At 44.8% G+C, this 23,419-nt stretch overlaps 1 protein-coding gene across 25 annotated transcripts in view; it reads right to left on the minus strand.

The window, feature by feature from the left end:
- LOC126278218 (CUGBP Elav-like family member 2) overlaps positions 1–23,419 on the minus strand; it is a 2,351,537-nt gene that overhangs the window by 1,061,853 nt on the left and 1,266,265 nt on the right. The window contains exon 1 of one of the 25 annotated variants that reach the window (XM_049978192.1): positions 12,241–12,359. The exons of the other annotated variants lie outside the window; for them this stretch is intronic. Within the exon in view, the coding sequence (XP_049834149.1) occupies positions 12,241–12,290 (50 nt within the window). The 5' untranslated portion in view covers positions 12,291–12,359. Of the gene's footprint in view, positions 1–12,240; positions 12,360–23,419 lie in introns of those variants that run through there. 25 annotated transcript variants of the gene reach the window in all.

Raw genomic sequence — 23,419 nt, forward strand, 5'->3', positions numbered from 1 at the left:
AATGATCACGACTTCTTGGATGTCAGATGAAGCACTGCGTTTCCGCATTACGATAACGGCTGCACGACTATTCCGCGTTCCGCTGACACGGTTTATCTGCCTTCCACTGCTGGCGCTGCCACCTGCTGTCTGTAGGTGCTTACTGGACTTTGGTGTCGAACATAGGCGGTGGCCACATTAATGTGAGCTGATGGTGTAGAAGTTGGTCACTATTAGGCTCTTGCCATTTTCGTAGGGTGTTACAGGTGATTTCCACAGATTTTGATGATCTATTACACAAGCTATGCCTACTATTTATTGGTTTCTCGACTTACTGTTAATTGTGAGCAAGTCTGCTAATTTCTTACGCATTTTCAGAGTCAAATAGCATTACAAAATTGTTTAGTGGGAACGTGAATTTGTTTTTAACAAGGTATAGTATAATTAATGAAAACTTAATGAAATTAGGTGGGTGTAGAAGTTCTTAGTGTTTTCCATAGGTTTAATAACCACAACAGATACATGTAACAGGTACTTAAGTCGTCAATAATGTATTCTCGTTCAGTATGTACAACCATCAGCCAGCGCTCGGGTAACTTCCTATTCCGCGACCGTAAAAACGCGTGATTTTTAAGGCGACTAACTCGTCCAGCCATGTTCGGAGAGCATTTTCATCCGGAAAGGAAATTCGCTGAAAGCTATTCCATAGAGAGCGAAAACAAAAAACTAAAAAGCTGTGGGCGCAAGATCAGGTGGATAGGGTGGGTGAGGAATTAATTGCCAATCCAAATCCTGTACAGTGTTTTTTGTCAGTGTAGCACAATGCGGGCGGGCGCTATCGTGGGGTTTCATCACTTCACGCAATCTTCCTGGTCGTTGTTCTTGGTCTGCGTCTGCAAGACGTCTCAGTAGTCGACAATAAACGTCATCAGCGGTGGCTTCACCTCGAGGAAGCAGTTCGTAGTACATCCCGCCGTCGGTGTTCCACCAGATGCAGAGCGTTATCTTTTGTGGACTCACGCAGGTCTTTGCACTGCGAGTGGCTGCTTTGTTTGTGCTCGACCATTCCTATCTTTTTCTTATGTTAGCATAAAGACACCACTTCTCGTCACCGGCAACGATACGGGATAGGAATGGTTGCTGTTATTCATGAACCAATTAATGACGAGCAAGCAGAGGCGCACATGTGACCACCCGCTGATTTTTGTGCCTTGGGCTTAGAGCATGCGGTTCCCATACACCCGATTTTTTGACGTTGCCCACTGCATGCAGATGCCGCACGATGACAGAATGATTGTCAGCTTTCGAGTACGCTGAGGAGGACCACTGTGAATTAATGCGTTTAGACGATCTCCATCAAACCCCGAAGATCTTCCTGAACGTGGAGAGTCACTGATATGGAAACGGTTCCTCTTAAAACGAGAAAAGTATTTACTTGCTATGCTGTGTCCAGTAGCATTATCCCTCCGCTGTTGCCTCGTCTCGATTGAGCTCAAATAGAAGAATACGTTACAAATTTTCCGATTTCTCCCCTTGAAACTCCATTTTCTAGCGTTCACGGCTCCACTCGCTATCTCCAACTGACAAAATGACAGTATGTAAACTTAAATATCAACAGTGAATTAAAAATGACAATCGATAAATAAACCCATAGTAACCGGAATACTAACACGCAAAACGAAAACGCTACGAATTTATGCACCAACCTAATACTTCTTACATTAGTAGTCATTATTCTAGAAGGGTAGCCACTTAATCCTGAGCTGTAATTCACTTTAGCGCTTGGACGCAACGCAACTGTTTCAACCGTAGAGTGGATTTTCTGGGACTTTTCCTGTGATAAGGAAAGCGTGTAGATTTGCAGGGAGCAGCACTGCTGAACGATGACCAAAGGCGAAATATTTAGATGAGTCTGCGCAACCAGAGTTCGCTTCTGAAAACCTCAGGCACCAACAGGACAGAAAGGCGAAAAAATAGAGAGCATCCAGTATTCCCAAGACTGAAACCGTCGAACATAAATTCATCGTTACAGACGACACTCAGAACTGGCGAGCCTTGGTTGGAGCGATCGCATACTGAAGTAAATTTTGGCAAGTGTGAAGCAGTTCTGTTCAAACGCAGACCAAACCATACATCGACACTGTAGACACTGCATGCCACCCAGTAGGTTTCCGGGAGTATGTTCGGAACCTCGCTGTCTGGCTGGACCGGAAACTTCCACGAGGGACCACATAGAATACGTTGACAAGAGAGCGCACGCGAGGCTCAAACAACTCAACCCAGTGCTCAACATGGAAAGCACACTAAATATGAGGGTGTCTGGGTCCACTGATCAGATCTGTGGTTATGTACACACCTCCCATCGGGGATACGCAGCTCCTACAGCCTGCGCCGCCTGCAGATCATACAGAAGAAAGTGCTACTCATCGTTAGCAACGCTCCACGCTACACTCGCATCGTGGATGTTCACAATGACTACCGCCTTGAAACCCTCAACGATGCCATCAGCCGCGCGGAGTGCCCGTCGGTTCAGGGCGCCATGTTACGGACTGCGCGGCCCGTCCCGCCGGAGGTTCGAGTCCTCCGTCGGGTATGGGTGTGTCTGTGTGTGTGTTGTTCTTAGCACAAGTTAGTTTAAGTAGTCTGTAAGTGTAGGGACCGATGGGCGAAGCAGTTTCTAACATTCTGCGTGGTGTCTGTTCTATATCGTGTCTCCCTACTACTTTCGCGCAACGACGCTCTGAGCGTGTTTTTAAGGGAATTGACTAGTTTGAACCTGGGACCTGTTGCTGGTAAGGAGACGCCAGACCAAACATGACATGTAGAGTTCAAAAGAGTTCAGTGATACTAGCGATGATATAACCAAATACTTAATGATTTCAGCGTCAGCTCCACTGCACTCCCTGTAAAAGAATCTTAATACTAACTAAATTTAGTGGAAGGGGTTCATCGAAGCATGACCTATGCCATATCACATCTATAATCTAGGTTTACATCAAGTTTCACAAAAGAGAAAACTATCAAAATGGTCTACAGTGACCCTCAATTATCTTTACTTACTTATCTAACTTGTAGTAAATTACAGTGGCTAATGTGGCTTCTCAATAACTATATAACAAAAAAATCATCGCGTTTCAGATTTTTACTTCAAGTGGCAAATGTGAACACCATGAGCTTTAATTGACGATCGACACTAGTATTACGCAAAAAGGGGGTATAACAGATGAGACTTCTGCAGTTCTGAGTGAAGCTTTATGCGCTGTTATGCGACATCGGTGCGTTCATTATCTTGTTGGTGTTCGTCAGGGGCGGCGGCCGGCGCAGCAGCCATCCAGCTCGCCCTCTCGGATAAAAGCTAACTCCTAACTTCTCCTTATTACAGTTTATCAAAGTTGGTTTAAAAAAAACTATCTGGCTGTGTTTTCATTTGATCAATCAGGGTCTCAATGTTAACCTTAAGCTCCGCCTAAAAAAATTCTGTCCATCCAATGAGAAACGTTATACTTTTCGTGGTTGGGCAATGTTTTTAAAGTTTGCAACGTAACAGAGACGTGAAAAAGCCTCACCCTAAAACTTGCAGCTGGTGTGGTCCTTTTAGCGTTATCGTAAGATCTATACTGTTCTTCTGGAGGACTCTATCTTTTAACATGGGCTGGGGGGTGAACCTAGCGGTTAGCTGGCGACGTGGGTGACCGTCCCTTATCGTAGGGCCTTCAGCTTAACACGGTTCTGCTCTCAGCTTCTGTTCTCGTTTCTCCCCTCGGAACTGCGTCTGTCTCACGGTGGGAAGGTATGACATGCATTTAGGCATTCTTGTGTTAGTCTGTGGTATTTCATTTTCTCACTCGTTACTCGTATTACTTTGGTTAATTTAATGTCACGATTTATTCGAAGCAATGTGACATACTACTGGATTTGCTTATCATGTCAGGGTTTTCATGGAAGGTGTTGGATTTGCGTGACGCATTACAAGTTTGGTCCTTTAAGAATTCACACATATTTTTAAGTTGTCAAAAAGCTCGCCACACGACTATACAGGAACTCGTAACAACCGAACAATCCTTTCATCTGTACTCAGAGGAACTAGGATCACAACTATAGGTAGAAGCATAAGAGGCGAAAGACACTGCTAGCTAGGACATAACCACCTACGGCGAGCTAAAATAGGCTCACAACCGACGACATCGCCAAGTCCCTCTACATCGGCAATGCTGACTGGTTATACCAGCTGGTACCATAGCCGACTAACAGGCAACAGCAGGGAAGCTTGCTTACTAACGCACGAACAAACCGCCAACACTACCCTACCCTTTGAATCCTATATATGACCTACTGGACACTAACCGTTAATGAACCCAGCTGCTACAGATATGATGAGCTGGTCGAGAAGCCAACACCGATACCTAGCTGCAGCCGCAGAGTAACAACGTCTCACAACGTCAGAGGTATGCATGATACCCACTACTAACAAAACCTATCCTCGCACGATCTGTCGCAGGCAGGAGAAATTCGCTACTACACGACCCAACTATCGGTGAGATTGTTTCCCTTGCCTCTTGCCTTGGGACTTTTTTCCTTCTGCCCTTTAAACCGCTACACTTTGTGCAAATTTCGACCCAATCAATCTCCAGATGAGCGAGTATTAATGGCTAATTATAACCAGATGTACAAAAACATCACAGTACACTCATGCTGCGATACGTCACTTAATGTAACTAACTAGTGTGCAGAGATGGCAGTAGACCTTTTGTGTTGGCCATCTTGCCGATGTGGGCGTGGAGGGGCTCCTCCCTAAATTATAATCCCGTGTTCATTGTGACAGTGCAGCTGCCGCATGATGTCCGGCGTTACTGACGCGGCTAGATCTCGCACAGTGGCAGAGAGAGACGGGGCGGGCGCGCCTCTGCCACGGACCCTGGCCCACTTTTTCCCAGGCCGTTGTTTACGGGCGCCGGCGGAGCGCCACACAAGCGCGATAAGCCCTCACAGACTCGCGGGCGGAGCGTAAACTCTGACGCAGGGATCGGGGGTCGCGCCGCAGCTGCCGGCCAGCTCGACCGGCGCCTCACAGAAGCTCGTGTCGGCACGGAATCTGAGCTCGCTGTCATCTTTCGCGCAATGCTGCCACCTCTACACTGCAACCTCTCTGAACGATTTTTAATTGAAACTGTTTTATTTGTGGCGGTTGGCAATAGGGTACACCTTCGGATGGATATTGCGACAACAGTTGTTGTGCAGGCCGGTGTGGCCGAACGGTTCTAGGCACTTCAATCTGGAACCGCGCGACCGCTACGGTCGCAGGTTCGAAGCCTGCCTCGGGTAACGATGTGTGTGATCTCCTTAGGTTAGTTAAGTTTAACTAGTTCTAATTTCTAGGCGACTGACGACCTCAGAAGTTACGTCGCATAGTCCTCAGAGCCATTTTTATATTCAAGGCATGGCCTTTATGGGCAGTTCTGTCTACCAAAGTAGAGACTGCATTTACCGGCTACGAATGCCTCGACAGAAAGAATGAAGCTCCGGCCGTTTGAACCAGCTCTGACACTTGGTCACTTCTCACAGTTCTATACGATCCTCATCGCATATGCCTCTTTTTGACTTCGATCTTCAAACACTCAGCTGTCGTATTCGTGTTTATTATTTTAATATAAACTGTTTGGAAAGTGCTGATATTAATAGTGCATTCAATCATCTCGTTGCAGCTCAGTGACCTGGTTTTCTCTATGCATATACCGATGGATAGAAAATTCCGCAGGAAGACTGTACTGGATGTGCATTTCTCTACCTTTAGATTCAGATCCGGAAAACCTTAAGACTGCCCCCGAGCGCTTCCATATTTACAGCGGAGACAGTCCCACTTCCTGTCGTATTTACTATAAATGGTTACCATGACATTCCCAAAAGAACAATGGAATGGCCTCATTCACAAATATACCATCACACCAACAGCTTGTACCCCCTGCCAGCTTGAAACTATATGTACGTCAGCTAACAGCATAAATTATGTATCTACCAGCATATTTTAAAGCATTTATCAGTACTAGTCCAACCATCACTTAGTCATTACATGTATCAAATATAATCTTAAGAACTCTTGGATCCAGAAAAAGTTTCTCCAGTCATTTCATTCATATATATATATATGGCGGTACTGATCTGTGTGCTGATTTCGTGTGTAATTACCTTCCCCTGTTAGTTACTGTTGCCTTACCACTTTACAGGAAACTTTTAGTCTCATGTGTTTTGCAACTACAAAAGTATGGTGGCGATTCCCACTGTTAATGAGATCACCCAGAGTCACAGTGGGGTTGAAGAGGGTATACTTTAAGCATGACACGTTTTGCTTGCCAGTAAAATCAGTAAATAAAGCTGATAGTGTTATCGATATTTCGTATAAGATACGTACAGAATGGATGACTGAGAAAACACCCTTCGTATGATACACGACCGTGTTGCTTGAAACGAAATACGTCACTTTTCTTTACGAATACTGAAGTCATCAGCTATCCATCTTAGTTCGAAAGATTGCTGTTAAAGGTTAACACTTAAGAACATTTGGTTACTTGATTGAATTTGTAAGTACCAGCACACTGGCCTGGGATCAGGAGAATGAGACACGACAGCATCGAAGCCTCTAGTCGAATGAACGAGACTGTGGCTACTGCACTGGCCAGTCTGAGCCTGCGAGTGGATTCCAGGCAGTTTTCCACGCTCGTTTAGGCAAATGCTGGGCTGGTCCTCAGTTTTAGCCTCGGAAAATACTATACACAGTAAAAATATCATCAAAAACACAGCGACGTTTACCATGCACAGACAGGTGGCGAACGAGAGTTCCCTCCCTTAAGTAAATGACCAGTACGACGATATGAAGAGCATCAGTACTTCGGGTACAGGGGACTCCGTGCTAGACGAGATTTACCCTAAGAAGAAGAAGAACTGATTCCTGAGTAACACACTTCCTAACATTGGTTAGACCGAACCATGCTCATATTAACAGTTAAATTTCGTTCCACTTTCACTTTGAGGCTTTCCATTGGTGGACTGTTTTTCCGGATTAAAATATCACGCTAAATTAGTACACGACGGTCTACAAACTGCAAATTGTTCAAATAATACAAAAGTCCCCTCCCCCACCCCGTCCGCCCCCAGCGAATGCTAATGAGTGACAATGGCGGTACTGATCTGTGTGCTGATTTCGAGTGTAATTACCTTCTCCTGTTAGTTACTCGCTGTCGCCCTATCACTTTACAGGAAACTTTCAGACTCATGTGTTATCGACGCCTGCAAACTGTTCATTTCTTTTGGTGCGACTCGACCGTTCCACCGGAAACCTGTATGACGAGTACTCTCACCTCCCATAAAGGCTCGTAAATGGTAGCACTCTGGCATTGTCTAAGACGCAGGACAATGCGTCCAGTTCCGAATGTTTCACGGAGTACGAGTGACAGCGTGATACCGCTGTACAGCTTCCAACACTGGATTCGGACAGTTACTACAAAAAGTCACAGAAAGCCGATTATACACGGGGTACTCTTTAAAGGTTTAAGTACCACCTCGGGTTTGAAACTATTATTTTGTTTGCTTATACTTGCATGTGTGCAGTCCAGGTAAACACTGAAATCCACGCCCTACACTACCATAGCATGACTATGGAGGAACCAAAACAAAATCGCTCGGACGAATGATAAAGTGGAATAGCGTATGATAACGCAACTAAAATATTTTTCTTACCTCGTTAACTTTGAAGTAGAGTGATGAGCAAGCTTGATTCTGTACTCACCTGCAACAGAAAGAAAGACGGGTGTCAGTACAGTAACGCGGGCAATCATATGGCGAAACAAACGGGAGAAATACGATTTACATCGTTAAAAATATAAAATAATCTCAATGTGTGAGAACCAAAAGTTTTACCAAGCATTACGTTAAATGTACATATAGACGAAAACCCATATACGAGCGCTGAAAGTGGCAAATCGCCCAAGTTAAGCTCCCTTAGGAAAGCTCCTAACATAGAGCTACACAGCACTGTTTAACTTCTAGACCGAGCACTTTATGGAGGAAGTGAAACAAAACATTACAACAGGGAATAGGCATGCGAGAGGAACAGTATTTACGGTGGTAAATAAAGAACATTTGTTTCCAGGCAAACTGCTGAATGAAGTAGACAGCCTCTTTGGCAATGAATTTGGTTTAATGTACACAAACCAAAGACCAAAGTGCTGAAGAAGAAAACGAATATAATGAGTTATTTAACACGAAAAATGATGATAATGTGGAAGAAGTGTCAGACCACTGAGTGAAATATTGAGGGCTCTAATCGTTTTAGGCATTTACGCAGCGTTCTCGTGTGCCAGTATTTTGTACATGTGAGAAATGTAAAGTCATTCAATGAACTGGTTTCACACGAAACAGTATCTTCCCATACAACTGACCAGAGTTAGGCACTGTGATGCTGAAACTAGTCTCATTACTGTGTGTAAAGTACAGCAGGGCATTCTGTGATTTGGGCTGGACATTAAATTCCAGAACTGCCTGAATGAGTCAGTTTCCAGATTATACGAAGTCAGCGCGTACCACATAGACAGGACCATGCGAAGTGAAGAAGTAAAAATTTGGAAATTTGTGGAAACGTCTTATGGGACCAAACTGCAGAGGTCATCGGTCCCTAAGCCTACACACTACTTACTCCAACTTAAACTAACTTACACTGTGGACAACACACACACCCATGCCTGATGGAGGACTCGAGCCTCCGAAGGGGGTAGCCGCACGAACCGTGACAAGACAGCTCAGTCCCCGAGGCGAAGTGAAACACTGCGGTGTCCAAATCGTGTTGGGCTTGATGAGTACTTCACGATAAAATCACTACGCGTACGAAAAAACTTTAAATCTCCACCACAAAACAAAGTTACGTAATTAGCTTCTTGTGTCTTTGCAGGTACATGTCTGAAGTTTGCAGTCCTACACATTGACATCCCAGTGCAAGAATACCGTAGGACAAACTAAATACCGCAGCCCATTGATAGAGGGGAATATCGTGTGGTAAACAGTTCTTGAGAGGAGACGAAAAGTTGTAGCTGCGTGCGTCTGGTTTGGCCTGTCACTGTTGCAATATTCTGTTTTGGATGTTTTAGCGTAGTTCTAAAATAATGCGGCGCCGGGACTTGAGGAGGAACAGCACTGAAATAGTCCGTGGTGGGTTGTGTCAGCGTACGGGAGCAATGCACCATCATATGACGCACTGGTTAGGGGGCCTAGACGCTTCCATTGTGGTAAGAACACCTGAATGACGAAGAACGAGAAGCTTGCCGTGTGGTAAAACAAGTCTGAATGACGGAGAACTAAGTGTCAGGCAGTCTGTGAAGATCCAGGAATCGCAAGGGAAGTGTAAACTCTGCTGTTCGTAGACTGGCGCATCACCGCCTAGGCAATAGCGGAAAAATCAGTCTCATTATCAACATGATAAAGGTTGCTCAGCTTGGGACCGCTGCTGTTCACACCCAATCAAAAAGCCGCACGGCTGAGGCAGCAACGGAAATACTGCAGCTGTATCACGCCAATCTAGACGACTGATTTGGTCCCACTCAGCATGGACGATTTCTGGATATGTCACCCAGTGGATAGGAGTAAAACGAGTGTGGATTTATCACAGTAACAGAGGAAAACCCAACCATTATAGGGGTAGGCGACGCTGTGTGATTTTTGGGACCGGCGTGGTGTAGTGCTAAAAGGTTAAGTTCGCAAGGGGCTGAACAGTCGCAGCAGCATACTACCGAAGTGTGACAAGATCAAGGCAGGCTATCATGTTGAAAGGTCGTGGGCAAGCAAATTATTCCATTAATATTTTCTTCCTGTGATAAAGTGGACATGAAAACTTTAGGTTGTCATTAGAGCTAGCGGAGAGTACATTAAGCTGAGTAATATGACATTTAAAATTTACATCAGATCTAGGTGTGCATTCAGTAACAACACTGAAGTTCTGGCCAACTGAAACTCAACTTTTTCACGTTAACCTGTAAACGAGTAAGACTGTTATTGGTATAATAGAAAGGATGAAATAAGTAGAGAGAAAGGCAGTTTAATGTAAAGTGCCGTAAGGGCGTTGGAAATCTACTTGCGTTCGGAATATAGAAGAGAGCGGCTTTCCAGACTTGGCGAAGGCGAAGATGGTTACAATAGCCTTCTGTAAAACGATGGACTGATGTGCAACGGCTCCTGTGGTGACAAAGGCAACGGTCGTGCCTGTCTACAGTGATGGGATGAACCAGAAATCAAAGGCCGGCAAACGTCCTGCAACAACGCCATAGGTGTCCAGGCCGGAGAAGGAAGCTTTATGGTCTGGAAAATTCTTCTCGTGGCATTTTCTGAGTGGACTCGTCATTCTGGAAGCCACAACGGATCAACACAAGCACGCATCTACTCTTGGGGCCATATCCAGCCCTTCACGCAATTTGTTTTTCCTACTACCAGGACAACGCAACGTGTGACATAACTCATTGCGTACGTGCGTCGTTCTAAGACCACGAGCATGGTTTTACAATACACCTATGGTCACCAAAGGTCTCGGGTTTAAACCCAATCGAAAATCGGTGCGACCACCTCGATCAGGTTGTACGCGCCGTGGATCCTCAACCGAGGAATCTAGCAAAGCTGTCCACGGCACTAGAATAGGCTTGGCTCTACATTCCTGTCGGTACCTTCCAGAACCTAAATTACTCAATTCCTGTACGTTTCGGAGCAATATGTGGTGCAAAACTTGGTCATTCAGTTGTCTGACGCGAGGTCACTTCAATGTGACTGGACAGTCTATAAAGTATAAACAATATATATATATATATATATATAGGCCGAGAGAATGTGTCTCCAACCAACGTATATGGACAGATTAAAGGTTTTTACAAGCCACAATTACTTTAAAATTACTTTAGGAGGTACCTTGGAGGGAAATACCGGCCCCTGATTGGCTGTCACAAATACGCGTTGTCCAAGCCAACCTGGAGACTATACCGCTCGAAAATTGCACTCGTTCCTGCGCCCTCGTAAGCAGCGGACGTGCAGGCCTTCGTTATCGACACACGTGATGGGTCTGAGCGTAGTGGTATCACGGCATTGGTGATAGGTTGTATAGCAGTTACCTTTCTCTGTTGACGTTGGTTTTACTTGTCCAGGCTCAGTTCAGTAGTTTAATATACAGTTAGTACAACAATTTTACACAGTGCTTCATAAAGGCAAAAATCAAATATGTGGTGTAAATGGGCTATGCTTATTGTAATAAAATACTGTCTCAACACGACTTGGCTTTTTTATTCTAGGCTGCGACCCGGTGGCAGCCTCAGCGGCTTATTAGCTTCTGCTTATGTAGTCACGCACGCTGCATACTCCGTTAGATGACTGGGAACAGAAGTAAAGGTGTAGACTGGTTACAGGTGTGTCTGTCTTTGACGATGCAGATTTTGGTCCTCCGGATTCCGCCAGTTACGGAAACGGCACCTATTAACAAAACACAGTAATGGCATTTCAGTTCTTAAACGCTACACACAACGTATAACGTGGCATTGGTTATTGTTACTTTCTGTACACGCTAGTACTGAACAAGTGCGATATCCACAAGAGGCTTAACATACATATGAGTCTACAGGACGTAGCAAAAGAATAGCGACAAACGGCGAACAGCTGTAGAGGATGACTTGAGGAACAAATTGAGGGTAGAAACCATTTCCATATATCGAAGTTGCAGCGAACAACACCTGCTACTAGGCCAGCCCTTCAGTAGCAAATTTGAGGACACAAACTGACGGCAAGTTGGGAGTCTAGCAATGGCACTGACAGTATCCAACGAGATAGACGCCGTCTAGGTCATGAGCGACTCTCACTGCACTGCAAGGGGTAATCGCTACAGTGATGTCTGAGAACGAACTCACTTTTGTTGCTAGAGAGATGGCCTAGCGCCAGGCGTGCAGCAGCGACGCAGGATGACGTTTCCGAAGACAGATTTCTATCTGCAAATTTGTTCCAGTCGACGCCGTCTACGGCCCCTGAAACTTAGTCAGTAACTTTCTTTTACTCCCTATATACGCTGTCAGATCGAAAGAATCTGGTTACCCATTAGTGGACTCTATTATGAGATCTGTCCAATCTTCGTCTGAATGACACCTTGCACTCTGCTGGAACTGTCTGAATGCCTGTGGACGAATGGCAGCCCATTCTGCCTCAAGAGCGGAAACCAGAGATGGTAGATGATAGTGATGTTCTATTTCGTACCACAGAATTTCCGCTGGGTTCAGGTTGGTACTCTGGACTGGACAGTCCATTTCAGGAATGTTCTCGACCACAAGCTGTTGCTTGACTCATGCTGGTTTACCACAGGCTGGATTGTCACGCTGAAACAAATAACCATCGTCTCCAAATTGTTTTTCTACTGCATGCAGTACATAATAGTGTAAAATATGTCGATGTCCTTCCGCACTTAGCGCTTTCTTGAGCACAAGAAGGGGACCACACTCTAATCACGAAAAATACACTCGCACCGTAACACCAAGCTCCTTTGCACACCGCCGCTCGGGATTAGCCGAGCGGTCTAAGGCGCTGCAGTCGTGGACTGTGCGCCTGGTCCCGGCGGAGGTTCGAGTCCTCCCTCGGGCATGGGTGAGTGTGTTTGTTCTTAGGATAATTTAGGTTAAGTAGTGTGTAAGCTTAGGGACTGATAACCTCAGCAGTTAAATCCCATAAGATTTCACATACATTTGAACATTTTTTCCCTCTGTACATCACTCTTGGCACTGTCTATGATGACAGGTAACATTGTCCAGGCATTCGCCAATACAGAGACTTTCGATCGAACTGCTTCAGGCTGCAGCGCGATTTATCACTGAAAATCACTCATCACTCGTTTCCACTCATCCACTACCCAGTCGCGCCGCTCTTTACGCCTCCTCAAGCGTCGCTTACCACTCAGTTCATCAATGTGTGGATAACGAGGAGCTGCTGTACCACTACACTCTATTCTTTTTAACTCCGCCCGCCCAGACGTTGTGGCAGATGGACTGCTGGCAGCATATTGTATCTCACCAGTGACTCCTTCCGCTGATTTAATGCCATTTTTTTACAACCACCTACCGTGACGCTCCACGCTCCTTGTCCTTCGCTACACGTTGTCTGCCTGGTCTTGCTTCATCTGACTCTCGTGACATCTAGCGTTGAATTCCGCGATACAGTGTGGTGTCCAACAACTTTTGATCAGATGGTGTATAATGTGACAGCAGATCGATCTCACACCTGCAAGGTGGGTGGAAACAACAGTACACGTCGTGCGATTTGGACCGCTCGTGCAAAGAATTTATGAACCCAGGATGCCTGGTAACAGCTGCATTTATTCTTTATGGTTTTCAATACAGAGGCTACGATCATAAACACCTACGCTATTTCCCTGAGCGTGGGAGAAATCAGAGTAACGACTGCGCCAGCATATTACTGCGGACATTGAGTTTACATGTCAGCTGTAGTTCAAAATGGTGCAAATGGCTCTGAGCACTATGGGACTTAACGTCTGAGGTTATCAGTCCCCTAGAACTTAGAACTACTTAAACGTAACTGACCTAAGGTGATCACACACATCCATGACCGAGGCATGATTCGAACCTGTGACAGTAGCAACAGCGCGGTTCGGGACTGAAGCGCCTAGAACCGCTCGGCCACAGCGGCCGGCTGTCTGCCGTAGTGTGAGTTCCTGAGGCGGCAGCAGTATACGTGGCGAGTGCACTCCATTTTCAAGCGCGGCGCGGAGGTTACCGGAATGCAAACTATCTTGAATAACGTTTCGCGAATCGTGATCGAAACACTGGTAACTATTTCACGCCGAAGTTACGATTAGCTTAAATAATATTTTAATCAGACGATCTTCGTTTCAGGGGTGGGTTATACCACACGTCTGCTCCCCAAAACTGCCCCTCTAGAGGTGCTGCCATTTTCGACCACGAAACCTGTCGGCATTTTCCGCGGCTGGCTTCAAGGAATCTCCTGTACTACCGCGTTTGCATGTGAACCAAATTAATTTCTGTTAGCACGCTCATCCCCTAGAAACAGCGGAAGAATTTGTTTTTTCTAGGCTTAATCAAATGGCGAAGAACCAACTGCTTTCATCAAAGAGAACAAGACCTAAAACAAGCAGGAAGCAATAAAGAAATGATAGGTGAAAGAGACAAATAATGAAACAAAATTATGAACACGAAATTTGATGTAAAAGAAAGGAAGAGAACATGGAAAATATGGACAGAACAAAGGAAACACGAACACAAGCAAAGATATATATATATATATATATATATATATATATATATATATATATATATATATATATATATATATATATATATATTCCCATTCACGTTTAGGCCTGCTTGGTATTCCCATTAAACTCGAACTGCGTTGCAGAGATTACAGGTTTCCAGATGATCTCGATTTCTGTAGAAGGCCCATGATTGACATCAACTTTTTCCTCTTGATTCAGTTTGGACTTGACGACCACGCTCTCACTTCCTGTTCCGAGAACCAGCCATTGTCCAAAATCTTCTGGAGGCGCAAAAGAGGTTAGGAGTCGCCAAAATTCAGCCATTCCTCTAATATCTCCCTCACTCACGTAACAGACTGCTTTAAAACTACGAGTACATCCGTATACGCGTAAAATTTCCCCGCTGACTCACATCTGGCTGTGTGACAATAAATTAAAATTTTCGTGTCGCTACAGAGCGAACGGTGGAGGGGGTTTAGGAGTCACCCCTCGGCAGCGGTCGACCCGTCCTGACGTGCAATGTTTGCCGACGAACCCCCCGCGCCGCCTGTGGGTCGCCACGCATAAAAGGCGACGCTAATGCACGACAGCAATCAACGTTATAGCGAGTTACCACCCACATGCGGCCCGGCCCGTCAGCGCAGGTGCGCATTTGCGGCCTCCGCAGCGCGCTGGGGACTATTTTCCCTCCACCGGCTCTGCTGCGTAGGCACAAAAAAGAATTCGATCCCCCTGAGGACGGGAAGGCGCGCAGGGCCCTCCCCTGCCCTACGGTTTTTAATCAGTCCGCAACACCGAATTCCCTAATGAACAATTTTGTTTTCACAAGGGCTCCTGCTACGGAAACCTCGCTCTTCCCCCTTCTCCCTGTCCCTTCCCCCGCCACCCTGGTGAACTTCGCCTGTCGCGACGGACCTGGAGCTGCCGTCAGAGCAGGCAAAAGCTGCCACTGGGCAGAAGCATCTTTGTTCATTATAACGGTACCGGCGCCATTATACGAATATTAATTTTAATTAAAAAGCACCCGGTGCGCTCCGGTGCTCTGGCATCAGAAATACGCCTGTTACGAAGGCCATCTATCATCGCCCTTAAAGTAAGCTTCACAAGTTTCTATGGAAAAAAAGATCTCCGAAACATAACAAACCTGTATTAGGTTACCATCTATACCGCGTGCTCATCGATCTGCTCACTGCATTCAGCAAGTCCTTCAATTCTTCCTTACTGTTGTGAGCGGCGTTTTTTGTTATTCTGTCATTCTGCGCAACGGATTAATCTGAGTTATACCCTTTACCCTGTGGCTCCTGCAAGATGCAAGATGCAATTTCCACCCCTACACTACTACAGAAGTCAGACACACGCTCCTAACGTTCTAAAGAGAAATGCCTGAAAAACTTTCAGCAATAAATATCTTCTGGAGTCGTCCGCTGTAAGGAAATGACACCAAAATTCACAAAATTTCTTACATAACTAGTGGGATAATTGGGTACTGGAGTAGTGCAAGTTAGTGTAAGAAAAACATGAAACTAACGAAAATTATTATTTATTTTGCAAAAATTCTGAAATCACAATGGCACTTTTAGTTTTGAACTTAACACGTTATTTCCTGGTTCTTTTCAAAATCTGAAGTTACTTCTCAAGGATAGGATTCACTAATGAAGTTTCTATACGAAGTTTAAGATTGTTATTGACTTGGCAGAATGGCTGAGAGCCGCACCTACTCAACTTGAATAATTATCCGTTAGAATGTTGCTACGTGCGGTCGAGGCCGTCGCGTGTGAAATGCAGTGAAGTGTACTGTTGTGGAGGAAATATGGGGCTCGCAAGAGCTGCAGCGCACAATACCGCAAGCTGCGATGACTGCTGTCTGCGCTGCTCGCTGCTGACAAATAAGATAACTCTCGTTCTATCTGGATTGACCTTCGCCAATCAAACTCTCACTACGCCTTGATGAAGACAAGGACTGCTATTCGCCCCTAGTCTAACTATTGGCGTGGTACACCGGTCAGATAACCAGTCGACCGCGACACGCCACTCAAAAATTCGCTCACATGCATTTAACTATAACTCTGTCTGTTCACACAGCACAATATGTGTAGTGGCCAATACAGTGAACAACGCTTAATCGCAAGGATTCAATATAGAGTCGCACTTCGATTGGCTCTCGACAGAGGTGTTCTCCCAGTGAAGTACTGAGGAGAGACTTGTTGCTCGCTCTTTGAGTACAAGAACGAGCGCGCACGGTCTCGTTACGTGTTCTCGCTCCAACAGCGACAACGGAACGGCCCCTCTCCACGCCAGACTTGAAGGGGTATTTCTTTTGGTCTCTGCCATTACTCCTTCAGCTCAAGGCGTCAAAAATTTCGTCTGCCAATCAGCATTGCGCTTCTAAAACGGGAGAATGATGTTTCGTTTAAGGCGACCAATCCGGAAATCTGTAGCATTGGCGTTTGGCGTTTGCTGTCTCCCTGTGAAAATCTCAGAAACTGCGTGCTATGTGTAAAGAATGCATAGGCTGGGCGCTCCCACACAATGTGGCGGAATTTGCTTTTAAGCCGAACACAGGGTCGTTCCTCCTTTCCCTCGGGCACACGCTGTCCACTCCACGGGCGGTCACCGGCTGGCATAGTTAGGCTGGGTCATCCTCTGAAGGGACCGGCGTCCCGTTGTGCGGTTTCTCTCTCCTGTGACCGTCGTGTCTTGAATGTGTGTGCATACGCCAGCCTCGAGTATTTCAACCACGGTGCGCTTACTTGTTATTAGCATTTTGTTTACATGAATTCATACAACATTGACTTTATCTTATCGAGTTTGGGTTCGAATGAAGCGTCTTGATGCCCGGAATATGATTGTGAGGGCGGAATATGTAAGCATTGAAGGTCAGGAGACCACGCCGTCTTACACTGTCAATGGGAACAGCAATGTCAGCAGCGAATCTAATCATTGACGTCTCTTCAGCCTGACATGTAATATCCATACCTGAAAATTCCTTTTTTCCGTTACTGGCTCGTCAGTATACAGACTGAACAATATATACGAAAGACTGCTTCCCTTTCTTACGTATTTCCTAACATGTGCTTATTCTTCCATTCTTTATTTCCCTCCTTGCATATATTGTGTATTATACGTCTTTCCCTATAGCTTACAACTATTTCCCCGAGAATCTCGAACATCTTGCACATTTAGGTTGTCGAGCACTTTTTCCAAGTCGTCCAATGCCTCAAGCGTTTGAGGAGTTGCAGAAACGGGGTCAGTCGTAAACTTAATATCATAATCAGTCTGTACAAAGTGGACGGAGTGAAGGGATTACGTTATCTTATGAGCTAGTATAGATAATCATCCTTAACCTGAGGTAGAAATTTTTGAGAATGCACATTTGGAGCACAACACCGTATGGTAGTGAATCAATGACTGTGGGAAAACCGAAAATGGAAGAGAATCGATGCGTTTGATATGTGGTTCTTGATAGGGTATTGCAAATTAGGTGGACTGCTTAGATAAAAAAAAATATGAGGAAGTTCTCCACAGACGACTAGAGGAGAAACATATGGGGCTGTCTGGATACTTTTGAAGTTTTGGAAATTGGTTGTAAGGTCTTAGGGGATCAAACAGCTGAGGTCATCGGTCCCTAAGCTTACACACTATTTGATCTAACTTAAACTAAATTACGCTAAGGACGACACACGCGCACACACACACACCCATGCCCGTGGGAAGACTCGAACCTCCGACGGGGGAGCCGCGCGAACCGTGACGAGATGCCTAACACCGCGCAGATACTTTTGATCATTCACTGGAAGAATCCTAAGGAAATGCAGTCCGAAAATAAAGGAAGTAGGTTACAGCACACTTGTTCGCCCACTGCTTGAATACTGCTCACCGGTGTGGGATCCGTACCAGATAGGGTTGATAGAAGAGATAGAGAAGATACAACGGAGAGCTGCGCGCTTCGTTACGGGATCATTTAGAAATCGCGAAAGTGTTACGGAGATGATAGATGAACTCCAGTGGAAGACTCTGCAGGAGAGATGCTTAGTAGCTCGGTACGGGATTTTGTTGAAGTTTCGAGAACATACCTCCACCGAGGAGTCAAGCAGTATATTCTCCTTCCTACGTATATCTCGGGAAGAGACCATGAGGATAAAATCAGAGAGATTAGAGCCCACACAGAGGCATACCGACAATCTTTCTTTCCACGAACGAGACTGGAATAGAAAGGAGAACCCATAGAGGAACTCAAGGAACTCTTCCGCCACACACCGTCAGGTGGCTTGCGGAGTATGGATGTAGATGTAGATCACATAGTGTACCTCTAAGGCGCACGAATTTTCTACATGTTGTGTTTCCAATAATCGACTGAACAAAGAGAAACTAATCCAAAACCCGGGTACTCAACAAATTTACGTGCAAACAACAAATGAGCAGAAAGGCGAGAATCGGCCTTCTACTCGATGCGATTCGTAATCCGCCACGGTTTCAATATCCCAGCTGTGCTTCGAGCGCGACATGTGTGAGCTAAGTCAGCCTGTTTGTCCGATAAATGTTATCTCTAGGCGATAACACGGGGAAACAAGAAGTGAGTATGCCGAGGAACCTTGTCCGTCGCGAAGCGAAGCAGAGCTTGCGTTCCACTGTCGCCCTTTTTGCAGCAAGTAAGCCGAGTCCACGGCGTGGGTCCCAGGCCAGCAGCCGCGTCAATACCGCGCCTTCCGCCCAAATTGGAGGGAAGGGAAGGGAAACGCGACGATAAAATGTAGAAACACTTCTCGCAGTGTTGAGATAGCTCGGTGTTTATTTCCTGAGCCGTAAAAAGAAATCGCGACACGAGAAAAAGTTTCAGATTACTGCAGAACGGGAGAAAAAGTCCGTTCGGGGGGTTGGTAGCTGTTAGCGACAGCTTTGTGCTGTGAACTTAGAGGAAGAACGCAACTCTTTCGCTGTTTACTGAAAATCAGAACTAGTGTGTTCACATAACTGTGCGTCACACGTAGACCGTACACCGTCTCCCCCCCCCCCCCCCCTCTCGTTGTCTCTTACTCTCTCTCTCTCTCTCTCTCGCTCTTCTCTCTCTCTCTTCTCTGCTTCACAAACACACACACACACACACACACACATACACACACACATGCACAAAAAGTATGAGAAGGAAGATAAGCGAGGTGCTTGCTTACCATACGGCGACAACGGAGAGAAACTAGACTACGCCCAGACTTGAGCAAGCACCTCTTGGCAACACGGCCTGGCGCGATAAGACTGCTCGTCTGCGTCAACGATCGCAGACTCGTTCTGCTTATACGCCGCCGCCGGGCATTTCCATTCGGTGTGCAATGTTGCTGGCGCACATCCAAAAGTTGCCGGCAACTGTTTTCACTTCAGGGAAGGCTCCACATTTTGGACGCTGCCCCTTGTTCAGAAACATTTTTAGACCTGCTAGTGAATTATGTAAGACCAAACGTCGTCCGGCCAGTTTCAATTACCATAAAAGTTTGTGGGGCTGAGTCAGCTACGGAAAAAAATCCAGCAGCGATCGTAACGATGGCAGAAGTTAAAATCAGGAGTAATGCTACGATGCGGACATACTGAAACTTTTATAGTAACTGCTGATGTGCATCTGTAACGATTGTAGAAGATCACCGAAAGTGAAAGTTAGTATACATAAAATTATTGTAAGGTAAATTTGAGTTTGTACTACTGCTATTACGAGTCGCTACGAAATGAAAGCACTGTACTTTTTTTATAAATTTATAAAATTCTAGATCCATTTTTGCATGTTATTTACGACTATAATTTGTTTTAGGCATTATGAATTGATGGAGGCTTCAAGATGTGGAATTACATGTAGGAAAAATGCGAAGTTTATTTCAAATACATCTCATGCGTCGTTGAAAACTGTACGAGTATGTCCTAGTGGTTTAAAAGTGAAACTACAGCTTAAAAACAATGCATTGTTGACTTTTGCCAATTTCTTCTTCTATTCGTTGCTTACTGTGATAATAAATGTTAGAAGTAAATAACTGATTAAAAATCAAATGGTTCAAATGGCTCTGAGCACTATGCGACTTAACATCTGTCGTCATCAGTCCCCTAGCACTTAGAACTACTTAAACCTAACTAACCTAAGGACATCACACATATCCATGCCCGCGGCCGGATTCGAACCTGCGACCGTAGCAGACGCACGGTTCCGGACTGCGCGCCTAGAACCGCGAGACCACCGTGGCCGGCGCAAGGTATTAATGTCTTCACAAAATACAGAGGCAGAACGATGGAGTAAAAGTTTTCGAGATAAAACAAATCGACGAATGGAACGAAGAATGCTGAGAGTAGTTCAGATGGAAGAAAATGTGAACAATAAAGCTGTTTTGAAGAAAGCGTAAAGTCAAAGCAGGTGCTTAACTATGGCCCTTTGCTGGCCTGTAACGAAAAGGAGACGGTATTGCTTTGTAGAACTCTGTGTTGCCGAAAGTTGACATTAAATAATAGAGGAATGTAAAAGGGCTGGAGATGAACTTGCTAGGTAGCTGCTGAGTCTAATAGTTTGACACGTGTGCCAGTTGAAAGGAACAGTGATGATGATATTTTGCATAGGGTAAAAATCAATAGAAAGAAATGATGATGATGATGATGGCTATTACGTGTATATAGCAGAAAGCAAAGGTCCAGTTTTGGCATTTAAGAAGTGGAACTGGAAGAACCTTTTACAAAGATGATGCTGGTGATGATAGTTGAGAACACGAGGACAATATGTGCACAACGCAACGATCAATAGGCAGCTGACTGATGACCAAACACTCGACAATTACTCTTTGCAGTGACGGTGAATAACTCGCCCAACTAAAGAAAAAGAAGATCCTGCACATAGGCTTCTTTGCGACTTTTGGGCACACAGTATATTTCACGGCGTTCGTCTCAGAAACTGCTGTAACACTTGACGACACCGTAGTGTTAATGGAATAATTCTGTGAGTGATCGGCGTTGTGAAGGGTTATCGGGTCATAAGAAGTGTAAAGTAAGCGCCTGTTTATCATTAGTAGGTCGAAGGATCATGGAAGTTGATGTATACGAGGGGTAGTGATGAAGTTTTATCATCTCGAAAAAATAATGTTACGTAACTGATATTTCTTTTTCCTTGTTCGCAGATACCCGTTAGCAGTCCTGGCGTACAATGCAATCACCGCGCCGTACTGTCGTAGCATAACACTCTAATGACGTGGTCCATCTCCACTTAACGTGTGAATTGCGCTGTTTTATTTTGGCTGCTTTAGTGGCATGCCACGATACTATAGCGTAGAGATTTCAGAGTGTACCAGGGCTGCAGACATGTATCTCCAAACAAACAAAGATTTACTTACCTAGCTTCCTTTTTTTGAAGGGGTAGTTAAAACTGTCCGACTTTTTCTCGAATGCTTATGCTCCAGTGGTGGAGCTCTTTAGTAAGCCGTCGCTGACAAGTCCGGTGGATCGATTGATCTCTGAGTGGCAATATGGGTTACCAGTGTGCCTGTATGTTCACGGAGGGGCGCGTGGAGGAGCGCCACACAGCGTCGAACGTACAAGTCTGATGCTTTTGTCTGCCACGGCCGGTCGAGGGGAGTTAGTGTGAAGAGTGGTTTTTCAGTCCGAGAAGGGACGTACAAATGACAGCTTTTGTTGCACATCGCGAGAACGAAGACACAGACGGCGCTACGGGTGAAACAACAAGCCCAGATCAGAAGAATCGTTTAACTGTTAGTTCAGACGTATTTGAAACGGAAAGGAAGCCGTTTTTGAAGCATCAAGATCGAGTTGCTTCTCAACGAGAATGACGACGGACATCACCGAGAAAATGCGAGAGATGCAGGAACGAACTCTGAAGCTGTGTCTGGGATTGTGTCTGCCTCGTAGCGAGGATGCTACCTTTTTACAGGAAATCAAAGGTAAATAAACTTTAAGTTTTATGGAATTGATGGCTTTATACACAGCTGGTTTGAACTAGACTTGTCAAAGAGAATGCAAAAGGTTGTGCTTAATAATTTAGATAATGTCGGAAAGATAGAAAATTTTAGTGAAGTAAAATCACAAAACCAGTGCCACAGGGTTCAATTTTGGGTCCAGTCCTGTTTCTTATATATTTTAATGACCTTCCACTTAACATTCAACAAGCAAAGTTGGTAACTTTTGCAGACGATACTAGTATTATAATGAATACCATTAGTGAGAAAGCAACGGAAGAGTTAGCAAATCACATTTTCTAAAGTATTATTAAGTGGTTCTCTGAAAATTTACTCTCCCTACATTTTGAAAAAATACACTGTGTTCGGTACTCCACAACAAATAGTCATACCAACAATTGACGTAGCACATGAGTAGGAGTCAGTAAGTAGGGTAGAATGTTCCACAATTCTAAGTGTACATATTGCTGAAAACTTGAATTGGATGAAGTATATTCCTGAGCTTCTCAAACAATTAAGTTCAGCTAATTTTGCTCTTCGTATGACTGCTCCTATTGGAAACAAACGTATTAACCTCCTGGCATATTATGCATATTTCCACCCAATAATGTCGCAATTATAAAGAGAGTACTGATTGCACAAATCGAAGAGTAAGAATAATATACGTTGTTCACCCACGGACGTCATTTAGGGACCTCTTGAAGGAGTAGGCACTTTAACTGTGCCGTCACTATGCATATTTTCGCTAGCGAAATTCGTGATAAATAATCCGTCACAATTTAGGAAGAACAGTGATATATATATCTACAACACTAGACGGATAAATGGCCTTTATTACGCATTGTTAAAGCTGTCAGTGGCTCAGAGAATAGTTCAATATGCAGCAATAAAATTTTTAGTCATTTGCTCAATAACATAAAATGTTTTACAAAATGAAAAGTCGAGATTGCAATACATTTCTTTATTAACCGGTTTCGGCTTATCTACAAGCCATCTTCAGAATTTTTTGGCCCCCTATGGCTGATGCCGGCGGCTCCTCGTTTTTTTTCTTTTACCACGATAGTAAATGTTTGACAGGTAGTGAAGCAAGTTTTAAATCTGATTTAAAACCATTTCTGCTGGACAACTCCTATTCCACTCAAGAAATTCTACTTAAAAAGTGGTAGCCAGTAAAACAAACCTTGTTTTTAAGAGTAGTTGCAAAATTATGAATAAAACAACAATG

The sequence above is a fragment of the Schistocerca gregaria genome, chromosome 6 (assembly GCF_023897955.1).
Source record: "Schistocerca gregaria isolate iqSchGreg1 chromosome 6, iqSchGreg1.2, whole genome shotgun sequence".
Lineage (NCBI taxonomy): Eukaryota > Metazoa > Arthropoda > Insecta > Orthoptera > Acrididae > Schistocerca > Schistocerca gregaria.